Genomic DNA, 14837 nt, shown 5'->3' with positions numbered 1-14837 from the left:
TGAAAGCCCCTGGTCACTTACCGCAACTCTTCCGCAGGTGTAGATATATGTCTAACATTTCATGTGTCCGGCCGCTAAACTTTGGGAGACACACAAGGAAACCACCCTCTCACTAGTATCTCCGATACTACTGAGCTGTAGCACTCAAACTAAACTCATGTTATCCCATTGGCACTCAGCCCAGAACAGCAAAATAAAGAGCTCAAAGTCCTGCCAAAGTATTTTCTACTCCAGTAGTTATAAAATTTCTAAGGACTGAAAAAAAAAAACACAGGCAACCTCTCATTAGTTAGGTATATTAGCCTTATAGCTTAATAGCTGCACACTAACATCTAGCAGTTCTGAACCACAGACCTAAATGACACCATTTTGACGAAATAACTGGTTTTTCATCTGTCCTGAAAGATGAAGTCCATGTTATAGCTAATAGCAAGCACTCAACAGCCCCTCCTTTCAGAAAAGGAAAAAAGGTCAGATGTCCAAATCTGACATGGGTCACGTTATTCACATTTAAAGAATATCAAGGTCTACATAGAGACAAAACTGTTCTTACCTTCTAAAGTGAAAGAATCGACAAAAGACAGTGGAGTCTCTTTGCTCTTTGTTCTTCCGATAACTGTCCAAACGGCATTCCCTACATTTATGCAAGTGAGGTGCGATATTATTGCAGGAACCATCCTGCACAAACGCTTCTCCACTTTGCTGCAGCTTCTTCACTTTAGAAGCATCTGCTAAAATTGACTTGCGAACAATTACTGCAGGGAAGAGTAGTGTAGATTAGACAAGCTTCAGTTTCTCATACAATGGTGCAAGCAAATGTATTTTAGTGAAAGATCCATGTCAACTTTTCCTGTAAGTTTCACATTACATTGAAAGAAAGTTATGCTAAAATATTGACAGTTGGCAGAAATCTCTTTTCAGGTCAGCAGAAACTTTCTCAAGCTATAGTTCTGCTGGATCCATAGTCTGCAGACCCAAGCTTAGCAGCTCCTTTCACTCCTCCACAGAGGAGTATTTTGAAGGAGCATCTGCCTTTAATGAAAGTTCTTCAGCCATCAGGGCTGGAGTACCTGAGCACTGAGGGTGTGAAGCAACCACACTTCACAAGTAATGAAGACAGAAATACAACCTTGCCATTTCTCAGACCTGTTTTCACCCCTCATGACACAATGGCTTTTGGCGTCTTACTGTAACAGACGCTGAACATCTCTCTTCCTCCCACACTGTGGGTGGTAACTACTAGCAGGGCACAACAGTGACTGCTTCGCTGGCTGTGTACCCATGTTAATTATGGAATAGCACATGGTAATCCAAGACCAAGCAACACGAGATTGGAAAGAAAGAAGAGGTGGGTGTTTAGGGAGATTCCCAGAATGCTGGATGATCAGCTATACCACCTGATGCACAGTGCAATACATAACATCAAGAGTCCAGCTCCTTAAACAACTACAGCCTTTCCCATTCTGTCCCATAGGGTAAACTTGAAGAGCTCACCAAGTGGAACTGGGCCACAGAAAACAGAAACAAGGTGGGCTGTTTTGTGGTTGGGTGGTTTTTTATTTTTTTTTTTGGTTGGGGCTTTCTGTTTGTTTTGCTTTCAGAACAGTTGTTAAATCAAAGCCTCTCTTGAACAAAGCTTTGTTGAGAACAACTTCCATCTCTCACCATGCTTACTAAAATTTAGGGCCGTTGCTAAAAAAGGCAGTCTCATTATGCCATCAGCATTTGCATTCCAAACAGAACATTGTTTTTGCAACCTCTTTTGCCATTCTGTTCTTGCATACATTTTGTAACAACTTGTTTCTAGAAATTAATAATTAGTCCTTGTCCTTCATCAGGGAAGGACATTTTTAAGTTTATTGCATTCCCCTTGTAAAAGAACCTACAAATGACTCAAATTCACACTCACACAATTTAAATGACTATTTTGCATATGTTACAAAGGACCTACTCGTATGTAGTTACATGGCAACTACAAGGACTTTCAAATGACAGGAAGTTTTAAAAACACTTACTATTATCCTGGACCTTGGCACTTCCAGTCCAAAAGCTTTCATTTTCATTTCTGTCATAAAGAATCTCATTTGAATTTCTTCTAATAAAAAATTCTGTGTCTATAAGTTCATCCATCTTGTTTCCTTTGTGGCTGTTCTGGCTATTGCAATTGCTTTGCGATTTAACTCCAGACTCAGTAAAAGAGAGAAGATGAGCATCTGAGGTTGAAGGTCTACAATCTAAAGTCCGCTGCAGTTCAACAGTGCTATTGACTCTGGGTATTGCTGTGGAAGAGTTAAGATGTTGCAACTGTTTTACAGAAATGCATTCTTTTGGAAAGTTTGTTGTGGGCTTCGTAAGAGGTTCACTTGTATTTTTCAGGTTGGTTCCTTTTTCATTAGCTGAATCAGTCAAAGATGAAGATCTTGACGTTGTCAAAGAGGTATATTTACCATTTTGATCATTAAGATTTTGTGTTTGTTCTTTAGATATAAAGCCCACTTTAGGAAAGGCCGTCAGATCTTCCTTCAACCGTTTAATTCCAGTATTAAGACAAGAAGGATGAGTTTCCGGTAAGCTTCGTCTACATGTGCTGAAACACAACATGCAGTAATTAGACAAAAAAGATGTCAAACAAATCAGGGCACCAGCTGCTCAATCTAGTCACACTTAAAGCTTGAAAGAAGAAATTTAATTATGTACTTTGAATTCTGATGGTCCAAGATTTTAAATTTGGTGTGAGGTTAAATAGGTTTGTGTTTTTGAGGTGGGTTTTTTTTGTTTGTTTAGGTTTTTTTGATTTTTTTAAGAGTTGGACAGAATGGTAAAGCTCTATGCACATGTAGGCAGACACAAATTTAGGTACTGCAGCTACTCCACTACCTTCTCTCACAATTAAACAGTTACTTTCTCATTTTTTCCATGCAACAGCTGTATAATCAAATGCATTTCACTCACATGTCTGTGTGAGAAGATTCTAATACTCAAGGAACTTCTGGTTGGCACTGCAAGTCTATATTGGAGACAATAAAACCTCTCCCACACAAAAACCTCCAATTAAAAAAAAAAATATGTATTTTCCACATTTAACTTGAGATACATACACAAAACTAAATGGAAAAAACCCTATACCACTTCTTTTAAAGCTAATACACAAAATACGAGATTTCCTGTCACACTATTTTGTGTGTGTGAACGTATTACATTCATTTTTGGGACAAAATTGGGAGTAACAAAGAAGTTTCAAGCCACTAGTGTTCAAGAGAAATATAATTGAGGACCTGCACTTGATCTGCAAGAAGCTAGCATCCAGGACACCTGCCTGAATGTGTTCTATTTTTCTTGGGGGCAGGGAAGGAATACGTTTGACAAAAAGTAGGCACCACACCTATGCATAACCCACCAGTTTACAGATCAGTACAACAGAAGTAACATTGGCTTGTGACACTGAAGGGCAACTACCTCAGACAAAAAAGAAAAACATGGCATAAGCAAGTAAATTATGTATCCAGGGCAATTAAGTCTAGCACTTTTCTACGCCAATATTACACAAGACCAGTTACTACAGTTCTTTAAAGTGATCTCTGAGTTTATTTTGCTAAGAATTAGAGTTATTTTTGGAGAGGAAAAAAAGTCTGCATAAGGATAAACCAATTCCTTACCCCTGAGGAGTTTCTGCACCAAGATTGGGTGGCGAGTTAGCTGGCAGGGGCAGGCCTTGATGCCTTTGGTCTTTATTAGCAGGAGTACATCCTAGCAATGCTTCACCCAACACAGTTGGTACTGACTGCACGTGTCCCTGACTGGGAGAAACCTGTAAGGAAGATTTTAACAGTTAGGAAAATTCAGGATAACACAAATACTACCTTACAGGGCTCAGCTTAAAAAGAAAAATTAATGTCCTTTCCACTATGTTTAATAAAGCTTGTTGAAGACCACTCCTCACTCAGTCCATAAGATGGAAAGACCTTACAGTGGTCCTTTTAAAACCGTATAGGTTCCATGAAACGCTGTTAATGTTAATTCATTTTCCCCCCCAATTAACAACAAACTTTTTTGGGGGAAGGAAGGTGTATTAAGAAAGTAGAAAGGAAAATAAAAAGCTTTGCTCTTTGTAACTGCCAGTGCAACAATCTTTCTAAAATAATTACACTAATTAGAATTCAGAAATAGCTTTCATAGTTCATTTAGAGAAAATTAGAACCATGAAGTTAGTCTGACAATATTACCAAAAATCTAGATGTGAACTTCCTCGTAGTGAGAAAAATCTTTGTACTGGGATTCTAGAAAGTGTTAAGTAAAGAAATCCTACGCTGATTGAATCACCAGCCTCACAAATTTACAGTTCTTTTAGGAATACAACAGGCCTACCAAATTAGCAAGTGTCTTTAAAAACAGTAGTTTTCTGTGGGGGGGTCCTTCCTCAGCTTTAACATCCATATTCCACTCCCACATGCTCAACTTACTGCTGCAAATTAAACTACAGACTTGTTATCATCAACTCCAAAACATTCCTTTTCTGCTTTGATATAACACAGCTGTCAACATCCAGACAAGCTCTCAAAAATACACTGGAATTAATTGACTCTATATCAGAAATCAGAGTACTATCACATACGAAGTAAAATAAAAAATATGGCTTCAGCCTATCAGTCCCATAGATTCACATCCATCAAAATTGGAGAAACAAAGAGGTTTTTTTCCTTATTAGAAAGTACACTCACTTGTAACTATATTGAGAAAATAGTTGCAAGACATTTCCCAAAGACTACAAAAGTGATAAAGGATCCAGTCCTTCAAAGGAAGGCAGACTAGAAAATTAGAAGTAAATAACTCCACTACTGTAAGGACACACTATAGTGAAACAAGCTATGAATTCAGATCATGGTAACTCTTCTGCAGGACATTTGGAATATGAAAATGAAGACTAACTTTGCGTGTATCAAGCAGGCTGCTCAATGGCTGAATAGGCAGAAAGCTAAAGAATGGCAGACTGAGCACCCGAAAGATGCTAAAGGTACTCAAGCACAAGCTGTAGAAACAACATAAGCAGAGTATGACTGCAATGCACTAGCTACTTCATCTTGATTTGCTGCATGATCTTCCTCAGCAGCAAATACAAGATAGATCCCTCTTTTCATTGAGGAATCTTATCCTGTACTTGCTACGTCATGCTGTATCTTTGTGAAGCCGTTAAAGATTTCTAATAATGATATCCAGTTGTTAGCCAGATCTACATGGTTGACTCAGCACAGAACCAACTGCACAGAAGCCAAAAATATGAAGAAAAAAAAAAGAAACAAAACCCAACCATCCCACCTCACCACCACTCTAGAGCTTCCAGAAGGCTACTTCTGCCTAAAATGCAATTTTTGGTCTGAAACACTGGGGCAAAGTTACAGAGCAAGTTTGAAGTACTGTTCTTTAACCAAGCCATTATTTTTCATTTGCACTCCTATCCTTAAGTTACCCAGATCATCTTTTGACCTTCGAGACAGTTTTTTTAGATCTCAGTGATACTTGGCACACCACTCACAAAAGAAATAAATGTAGACATGGAAGTACTAGAAAAGTAATCATGTTCCCTTTTTGCACTGAAACAACATTCTTCCAGACTGCTTGCTTATGTACCTTGAATCTCAAAGCATGCAAGTGCAGCTGAAGGTTTTGGGTTTAAGTATAAAATAGTTAAAGAATGAACACGAAAGGCAACTCGATTACTGCTTTGCTTTTTCTCCCACTACAGAATACATGACCAGGCAGGCTAACTTCTAAGCAGGAGGGGGCAAAAAGCACAGTTAAAAACCACAACCTTCAAGGCTCAATAATTTTTTCCTCCGATTATCACAAGGCAAGATGTTTCACCCATGCCTAGACAAGTTTCAAAGAACGCCCTCCCAGGGATTATATTTACTACTCCACTTTCCTATCTAATCCTTATTTAACACTGTTCTGAGAAATGACATAACCATTATGTAACAGTCATATACAACATAGTAAGATATTACCTCAGGAGAAGATTTTGTGTGTTTAGCATCAACACTTCCACTATTCTCAGATGACTTCCTTTTCATGCCCCCAATTCTTTTAGATTTATCTGGAAGAGAAGGTGATCAAGATTGGTCAATTTATCACAAATATGCTACCTAGTGTTTGAAAGACAAACAATAATAGGTCTTACCACATTTTCCATTGTTGTCATATATGATTTCAACATGGATTAACTCTGGATCAAGAGTTTTTAAAGCTGGAATCTTGGAAAGTAACAAAAACACAGAAGCAGCCATTTAGAGAGGTGAAAGTTACTGTTTGAATGTATTTACCTTAGATGTTGTGGTATAGACTAAGCTTAGACACTTAGCTTCTAGGTTCTTTGAATATCAAGCTCAATTTAACAATATATTGTTGCAACAGTGCCTCTGCATGAAAACACACATATAAACTGGGCTTCAGAGCACAGTCTACACAGCAGTGAAAGCAGAAACAACAGGATAATACATTTGCCTCACTCTTCAAATAAAAAAAGAATTCCAAGTCTCCTTCATTTTGTGTAGAAGGCCATTTGTTATTTGATAATTCTACCAGCAGCATTCAGAAACCCTTTGGGGTAATAGACTATTCTGCACTACACTGATGCCCATTTTTTAAAAGCTTATTACAGTAAGGACAGAATTAAAAATGGTGTTGGTGGGTATATAAATACAAGTTCTTACCCATTCCCCATCTCTGTTTGTAAACCCACAGCAGCTGGTTCTTACCTCCTGACAGTTGACTTCTAGAGTTCTTGTAGCTGGATTACCATTGACAACAACTGCTGTGAACCATTGAGTAGATGGATCCAGGCTGTAAATTCTAATTTTTGAACCAATGATATTTTTTCCACCTTAAAAATCGAAAAAAAATACAAGAAAAGGGAGCATGAAGATCATTGCAGTTATCAAGATAAATTTGCCCACAGTACTGCATGCAAGATGCAAGGAAGCAAAACAAACCGAGAACCTTGAGAGAACCTCCACATAGCTGAGGTGGGGGGGGCAGGGAAAGACATGATAAAACTATGTTCCAGACACCTTCCTGGAACAGCTCAATGAAGTTTTATGGAGGTTAAGACATGCAGCAGAGGCCAGGTTGACCTCCAGATTTCAGACAGCAAGGCAGATCAGTGGACATGGAAATGAAGATTCAATGATTAGATGTGAATTTTTCCTCTCTTTACAGTATTGGAAATGACAACTCTAAGTCGCAAAATTTTTCTTTCCATAGAAGTAATGTATCGCTTGGACATGCAAGCACGTGACTACAAATACGCTTGTATGAACCCAGCAATTAAGAATTTGAAGCTGGCAGATCTAAAACCAACAATTTTAACTTGACTAAAAAAATAGTCTCTATATAAAACTTTGGAAGTTTTTAGAAACAAGCAGCAGACTGAAAAAAAAGTCAAGCTATTTGAAACAATAAACACCTCCAAATAACTTCAGTGAGAATTGCTACAAGTTTGATATCTCTTTCACAAGCGCCAGGTCATTTATATGTACCTAAATGATGCAATCACTCTTACAAAGGAAATACTTGAAACTTAAATCTCTATAATCCTTCACATATTGCATTCGCTGCAGCGAAAGAAAGTGGAATCAGTATTTTAAAAAAGCTTTTATCCCTAAAACAGATTACTGTAATTTACACCATCACTGCAAAAGTTTCCCTTCTGACTCAAGTATTTATTGCCAGAGTTTTCCGCTACAGAGCATGCTTGTACCTTGTACCAAGCGTGTTTCATCTAGGTGTTTCTTAACCAAAGCCTGAATTTCTTCATTAACATTTTGATCATCCTTAAGAGGAAGCCTGGAATTGTCCACATCCTATTTAGGAAAAAAAAAAAACACAAAACAGAAGTTGGTATTAAGGATAATTCTTTTGATTAACAAAACCCTGTAATATTTAGAAACAAGACAGCAGCAATTCATACAAATCCAACAAGTTTCTCCTTACTCAGTGTTCCTTTAGCTCCTAGGATATTGTATTTATTGAGGCAGACATCATTTCCTTGCCACTAATCTGGATTCACCATCTGCAAGCCAGACTGAAGTGAGCTCTCCAGGTCCACTTTAATATTGTTCTGAAAACAATCTGGCTTTGTTTTACTACATCACTAATGAGCACTAAATTTAATTGAACCATCCATTTTTTAATTTAGGATTTAAAGTTCTCAGAAGCAGCAACTTGTAAGTAGTCCTGAGCAGATGTAAATGCAAATCTTTTAAGTTTTGTTTCTGTTTATGATAACGCCAGGATCCAGTCCATCTCAAGACACCATTATCAAACATTCATATGAATGAAAAGTCAGTTACATCTAAATCATTCATAATTACTCAGCATCATATATTTATAGTTTGGATTTTTTTTCCTCTATTGTTATCTAAAACAAGTTGCTTGACAACATTTAGAATTGATTCTGAAACTGAAAGTTCAGAGCAAGTTTTTTACCGATGGCTCAGAGTGCTAATAAACACGAGGCTTTATGTTTTTTTTCTTTTTGTCCCAAGCACTGCTCTGGTATTCGTAAGCAGAAGGCTGAAGAGTTAGTAGTCAAGAAACTGCTATTCAAGATGCCAGAAAAACAATCTTCTCCATTGCAGTATTGAGATAAGGCTTCTACATAAAGAAATCTCTACTCTGTTGTTGAGCCAACACAGGCAAGACAATAATCTACAAGTCAAGTTTAGCCTTAAGTGATTCTTTTGTTAGTTTCTCAAGAGCAGTTGTCTATTTTCTGATTGTTAACAAGTCAAAATAGAACACTAATGATGGCACTACTAGCAGTCATGACATAGGACATCTTTTACTAATTTTATTCAGACTGTTTACAGGTCTTGAGAGTACTTTCCTGAAAAGGTTAAATCCTTTATCATTAGCAGACACCATTCTTGAAAATGCCTGACCAGTCCAGTCATATGGGGCAATTGTTTCAACCCATCTCTACCTAATTTTCACTAACAAGCTTCCCTCCTGGTGCTCAGTAAAGGGACTATAACTCAACCACCTTGTTTACATCGTGCCCAATTCCTCATTTGTTTAGGATTAAAGCGATGTGTTTCTATTGAATAGCAAGATTTATTCCACATATCCCTGCAACTCCCTTCATAATACGGACAGTCATCTTCACAAGAACAAAGGGAAACTGTTCCAGCTTATCCCCATGATCAACATGATGCAATTGCTGTCACCTGAGCTGAATAACTGTCCTAGCACACTCCCTCATCCAGCTCTCTTACATGACCATGTCCTGGATCAGCTTCAGAAGGTTTTTAATCAACAGATACATTACATTCCGTACTGATATTTATGAGTTATGGCAATAAACACCTACTCCAAGTTTTTACCCATCTAAACTTTGCATTCGGAATATATTAACTTGACATATCTTAAATACCAAGATAAAAGATTTATCTTCATCTTTATAATGCCATACAAGGTTACCTGAATGGGTGTCAAAAGGTCTTCAGAAAGAAAAACACATCTCTCTTCTCCAAGATAGCGTACTGAAACCATTGATCCCAAACCAGCTTTGTCCACTAAGGATTTGTAAGTCTAGAAGAGTGATAAACATTTTCTTAGAAACACAGTAAGAAGATCTCATAATTCCTCATTTGCATCTTAAAAAGTTATTTTAGTTTTGCATCTGTTAAGATACCATGTCTACATGACACTCTTGAAACAAAGCAAGTCTCTAACAAAACTTCTAACACATGCCTAATAAAGGAGTTACTGGACTACACTTAAAATTAATTTCATTTACTAGAATGAGCTAGGAATTCAGTTCAGGTGGTTGTCATTAACAACAATTAACCATTCTTCTCAACACCAAGAATGTACTAAGAGTTCTAATTGCGGGTATGTTAATGAAAAACCCTTCTTATGGTAGATTGGGGGAATAACTGGCAAATCAACGAAGGCCTGCTGCACGGCTTACATTAAACTTCTCAAAGCTCATGCAACATTGATAATATCCTGAAGCCTTAGTGTAGGCATGTACGGTGACTTGGATAGCCTCATAGTTGTTATACCACTGCAGTACAATGACGAAGTTATGTTCAGACACACCGAAGCCTTTAAGAACAGGCAAGAAACAAAAGTTTCCTTTAAAACCTTCTGAACTCTTCCTAATATATGTTCAGGGTTAAATTTTGTCTAGTCCTGAAGTAACAACTCTGAGCGGGTAGGCATCAGAAGCCTGGAACATCAGAAATGGCAAGAATAATTCCTCCCCTACGTGAAAGGTACATTTGTGCTCCTTTTAAAAGAAAAAAGAAAAACATTCTGATAGAGTATGTGTTCGGGTTTCTGCAGGATTGATCAAGCAAACAAAGACTTTCTTCCCCTTTCTTGTTTTAGGTTCAGTTAGGACAGAACTGGCAAAGGGGCAGCATCACCATAAGAGGAACAAGAGTCTCTTCAGGAGTGACTGGGCATTACAAGACTTCTGCAAAGCTATTCCACTTGTCAGGAACACACTCTTCCATATACTTGAACCAATAAGTTGCAATCAAAATTTAAATAAATTAATCTACACACCTCTTTTGTGACCCCTTCTTTCCTGCCTTGTGTGGTGGTAAAGGGAGAAAAAGTCTTTTTAGCCTAGGCAAGCTTCAGTATTGTACTTTATTTTACCCTACATCATTCCTCTGCTAAATGAGCTTTGGAACATGTACACTGCATGAACTGACACGCCAAACACATCATGAGGAAAGCCTTATGCATAAATTGAAGACAAGTATTGTGTAAGAACTGTTCAGATACTTGGAAAGGGATAACAGCAAAGCTTAAATAAGCAGGTTTTCAGAACATTGTATCAGCAAAATCCACTAGCAGAACTGCAGATATTAATGCACAGGTCAGGAAATAAAATTCAGGATTCATCTTTCCACTTCCTCTCCCTTTCTATTTGGCCCTACTTCCAATAAATATCTGCTTAGATTAGCTTTGCTTAAGAAAAAAGTACAGCTAGAATGCAGCAATATGAATTACACTGTATACTTTATACCTTGCAAAGTTAAGAGTATTAAAACATGGACTACAACTTCAGCATAATTGATGTTCAGCAAGTTTATATCTTCATTTATTTCAGAACTACTTTTAAGTGTAATATCCAAAGTAAAATTATATTGGCTGAATACATTAAGAAATGTTCACTATTCACCTCTGCTGGTTAATTTGCCTAGCCAGCCATGCATGGCAGTTACAGGAAGCTTAGTTCTCTGGCTCGTACAGTGTAGCTCATGTTTTTATATGCACAAAATCCAAATCTCACAAATCATCTGTGCCATCCAGCCATTACTTAAGAGTCATTCAAATTATTTTTGTCTCAGATCAAGAATCACTGAAGAAGTAATGGTACTTGAGGCAGAGTAAATCAAGAATTTAAGACAAAAATACAGGCTAGCCTTAGAAACCTACTATCTACCCTTTTTCTCTCTATTCTTAACTGCAATTTCATGAAAGAAGGAAGAAACACGAGAGTAGAGGGAGAAGGAATTAACATTGTACAGAACAGTGGTTTGGAAGGGAAGCAAAGTCATAAAAATACATTCCTGTATCTGCAGGCACAACATACCAACTTCGAACGCTTAAAAGCTCTGCCTAGCTCTAGCTGTATAGAGAGATTTAGCATCCCTTCAGATGACAGGTAAGAGTACATGAGTGAAGCTGTACTTGAGAAATTCACACTTGTAACAACGCTGTCTTTAGCAGATGGAACTGCAGAACCAAAGTGAGTTAGGCCAAGCATATACTTGCCATTGCAGGCCACTGGACAGGAGACATAGAATTGGCTTGAGATTTTCTTTCAGCCAGTACCAGCTTTTGCTCCACCAGGAATGCTTTCATTTTATGGTTGTAGACTTCTATCCATCTTCTTTTTTCCCATGACTCATCATCAAATTCTACACAAATCTACAGGAAGCAAGCAAAAGTGAAGGAGTGACTAACCATAAAATTCAGACACATACAACATAGAAAAGGATAAACAAACACCAATTTCCCCCTCCCCCCAATCATTAAAAGTATTTATAAAGCAAACATGATTATTGCCTTTCTGTCACACAATCAAGCAATCACTAAAGCATCCCAGGCTGACCTAGTATTTTATAAGTGGTAGTCAATGTTAACTGGTTTGTCATCATTACTGTCACATAAAACATTAATATTCCTATTTAACTCTACGATTTTCCCATCTCAAAAAGTCCTCTGCTGCTCAAGGACAGTTAAATGTGTTAATTCTGCCACCAGTGTTTACCATCAGGGAAAAACACACACAAACACTGCTAGATCTCTAAAGGACTGTATACAGTAGCAGCACATGCATTTTCCACAAACTATCTAGAGTACTTGAATAAACAAACTATTCTTCCAGAAATATTTTAAGAATAAGAGTCCCAAAGAATAACTTTGGTTAATTTCTTGACAGCACAAATGACAGTAAGCCAGTAAAGGTAATCAAATTACATAATGCAAAGAAGGTCATTTGCTGCCTGCTTTTAACTAGTATTTATCTTTCTGAATCTCTGAGGCACCTATACAAACTTTTCAAGAGGAAGGCAGTTGTCACTTCATGCCAAAAACATGGTGGCTTGACCAATTTCTTTGGGATGGCATTACCCTTCTTTCATAGGCAACATGGGGAGATCAGCAAAGGACTGGGAAACACCACGTATACAATTTTGCCTGAACACAGGAATTGGAATGTCTTGGTAGCAAACATTACTGTCAGAACAATCACTCCCTCTTCCCATAAAATATAACAATCCAGTCTAAATACATTTAACTAACAGCAGCGAAGTCTCAGCTGAGTGAATCTTAGAAACATTCCCTTGAGTTTAGCTTCTCTCTAAGGGGAAAGGCAAGTAAAAGCATGCACACAAAACAGCATTACCACAGACAGGAGCTGTAAAACTAATGGGTGCAGAAATGAATTTAGTCATTTTGAAGTTCACAGAAACAATGAAAGAGATAAGCATATAACACAAGTACCAGAACCAGAATGGCTTGTTTTGTCTATAGTATCAACACTGCACAAACAGGAAAATACAGTTGAGAAAATACTTTCAAAAGTAGTTGACACTCCTTCTATTCTGTAGCTTGTTCCTGATGCTATACAAAAAGTAAAATTTGAAAGATTAGATATTTCTGCTCCTTTAGAGACTTTTCCCCCCTCTCCAATTCATTACTATTTTGGGTCTAACTACACATTACTCTTCCACAGAGCTGCAAGAGAGGAAAGAAGATGGCATGTTTTGGTACAAAAGCTCTCTATGCCTTGATTGTCTACTTTGCAACTTCTTTAACACTTTTACTGGAGAACGCATTAAGTCAATCGCTTCTGGCAGAACCGTAACCAGTCACAACGCTCCCAGTAAAGTCCCCAACAGCACCTGCTCCTTCTCCTTTTCAGTCCCAGAGAAGGTCCTTAAGTAGAGCTTTCTGCAGCAGCAACATCCTCCTCCTCACTCCAAGTACGGCATGGGCACAGCCCCGCCGGCCAAAGATGGAGAAAGCTCCACCCCTGCCGCAGATACACAACAAGAAGCTCAGCCTCTAACAACTCGGAACTCTTCGGAACAAAGTTTACACTTTCCAAAAAAGAGTCAGAAACACATACGATTTCTTTTTGCTTGACAAGGAGCAGGTGCTTCTTCAGTTAATCAGAGGTCACAAAGTTCTTCCCATTTAAAAAAAAAAAAGGCAAGGAAACAGTTTTAATTGAAAGATGGTACTGTTCTTGCTGTCATAGAACAGCCTGCCACCAAAGTTCCTTGTAGAAACAAATAAGGGGACCATGTAACAAGATACTGTTACTATAATGGAGTTTTGTCCTTATCGAGTACTTTGTATACTATAGTAATGGCCCAGACATGGTTGAATAGTTTTACTGATTACAGTTGCCAGAGTGCCCCTTAAGAACTTCACAAACTGTGAAAGTCACTTGACTTCCACCCAAAATACATAGTTAAGCAATTCCACTAAGCTTGTAATAATTGATTGCACGTTCAAAAACCCCGTTGGTAATCATTATTAAGAAGTGGTCACCATGCAAGAAGAGTCCAAGACACCTCCAACACCATAGGTGAATTTGGTACCTCTTTCAAGACAGTACAAGTATTTGTTCATTACCAGCTACTCCAAAGGGCAAGAAAGAAAAGCCATCAATCCCAACAACATAGGAGTGTTTCAGTTTCACGTCTGGAGGGAAAAAAAAATCGTTCACAACTGACAAGATCTTAAATTACCTTTAGGAAATACACAGAAATAAAACCTAGACACAACAGCTGCAATAAAAACCCTGTTTCCAAGACGTGGTAGAAGAAAGCACATTTATAATTAGTTTGAGGTAACTTCCAGCATTAGTACAAGCACATTGGAGGCTTCAGCCAAAGGTTCACATGTTTTCAAGCACGTTAAGCAGACAAGTTGACCAAGAAGACCCCTCTTCCCCAACAACAGCGTGTATATACATATATACGTATACACACACCCGGACGCATACACGCACACAAAGTTTCCAGGTCACAGGGTAAACACTGCTGTTTTGGGAGGTCTCTTTCAACGTTTCCCGTTACCTTCAGGTCTTGTTTGGATATGTCCGTGTGTGAAACCGCTCGGATCCTGCCCGACTTCCAGGGCCATTCCGAGATGCGACTGGTGTCCCACGACCTGTCGTCTTCCTCCGACAAGCTGAGGAACCTCTTCCCTACGAGCAGCGACCAGCTCCCCTCGAGCCTCAGCACCATTTTAACTCATCGGGAGGCCTCCAGGGAGGAAATCGACGGAAAAGAGGAGAACAAAAA

The 14837-nt window shown here is 38.2% G+C and overlaps 1 protein-coding gene across 1 annotated transcript in view; it reads right to left on the bottom strand.

Moving 5' to 3' along the window:
* Nucleotides 1-14802, bottom strand: part of KDM3A (lysine (K)-specific demethylase 3A) — a 31351-nt gene extending 16549 nt beyond the window's left edge. Inside the window, exons 1-10 of the mRNA XM_009695957.1 lie at nucleotides 14610-14802; nucleotides 11791-11946; nucleotides 9475-9585; nucleotides 7754-7856; nucleotides 6753-6877; nucleotides 6176-6248; nucleotides 6003-6091; nucleotides 3657-3808; nucleotides 2016-2587; nucleotides 554-755 (exon numbers count right to left, since the gene is read on the bottom strand). Coding sequence (XP_009694259.1) covers nucleotides 554-755; nucleotides 2016-2587; nucleotides 3657-3808; nucleotides 6003-6091; nucleotides 6176-6248; nucleotides 6753-6877; nucleotides 7754-7856; nucleotides 9475-9585; nucleotides 11791-11946; nucleotides 14610-14780 — 1754 coding nt within the window. The 5' untranslated portion in view covers nucleotides 14781-14802. The remainder of the gene's footprint in view (nucleotides 1-553; nucleotides 756-2015; nucleotides 2588-3656; nucleotides 3809-6002; nucleotides 6092-6175; nucleotides 6249-6752; nucleotides 6878-7753; nucleotides 7857-9474; nucleotides 9586-11790; nucleotides 11947-14609) is intronic.
* Between the last annotated feature and the right edge of the window lie 35 nt (nucleotides 14803-14837).

The sequence above is a fragment of the Cariama cristata genome, unplaced genomic scaffold, assembly GCF_000690535.1.
Source record: "Cariama cristata isolate BGI_N322 unplaced genomic scaffold, ASM69053v1 scaffold9352, whole genome shotgun sequence".
NCBI lineage: Eukaryota > Metazoa > Chordata > Aves > Cariamiformes > Cariamidae > Cariama > Cariama cristata.
This window is presented reverse-complemented; position numbering and strand designations above follow the sequence as displayed.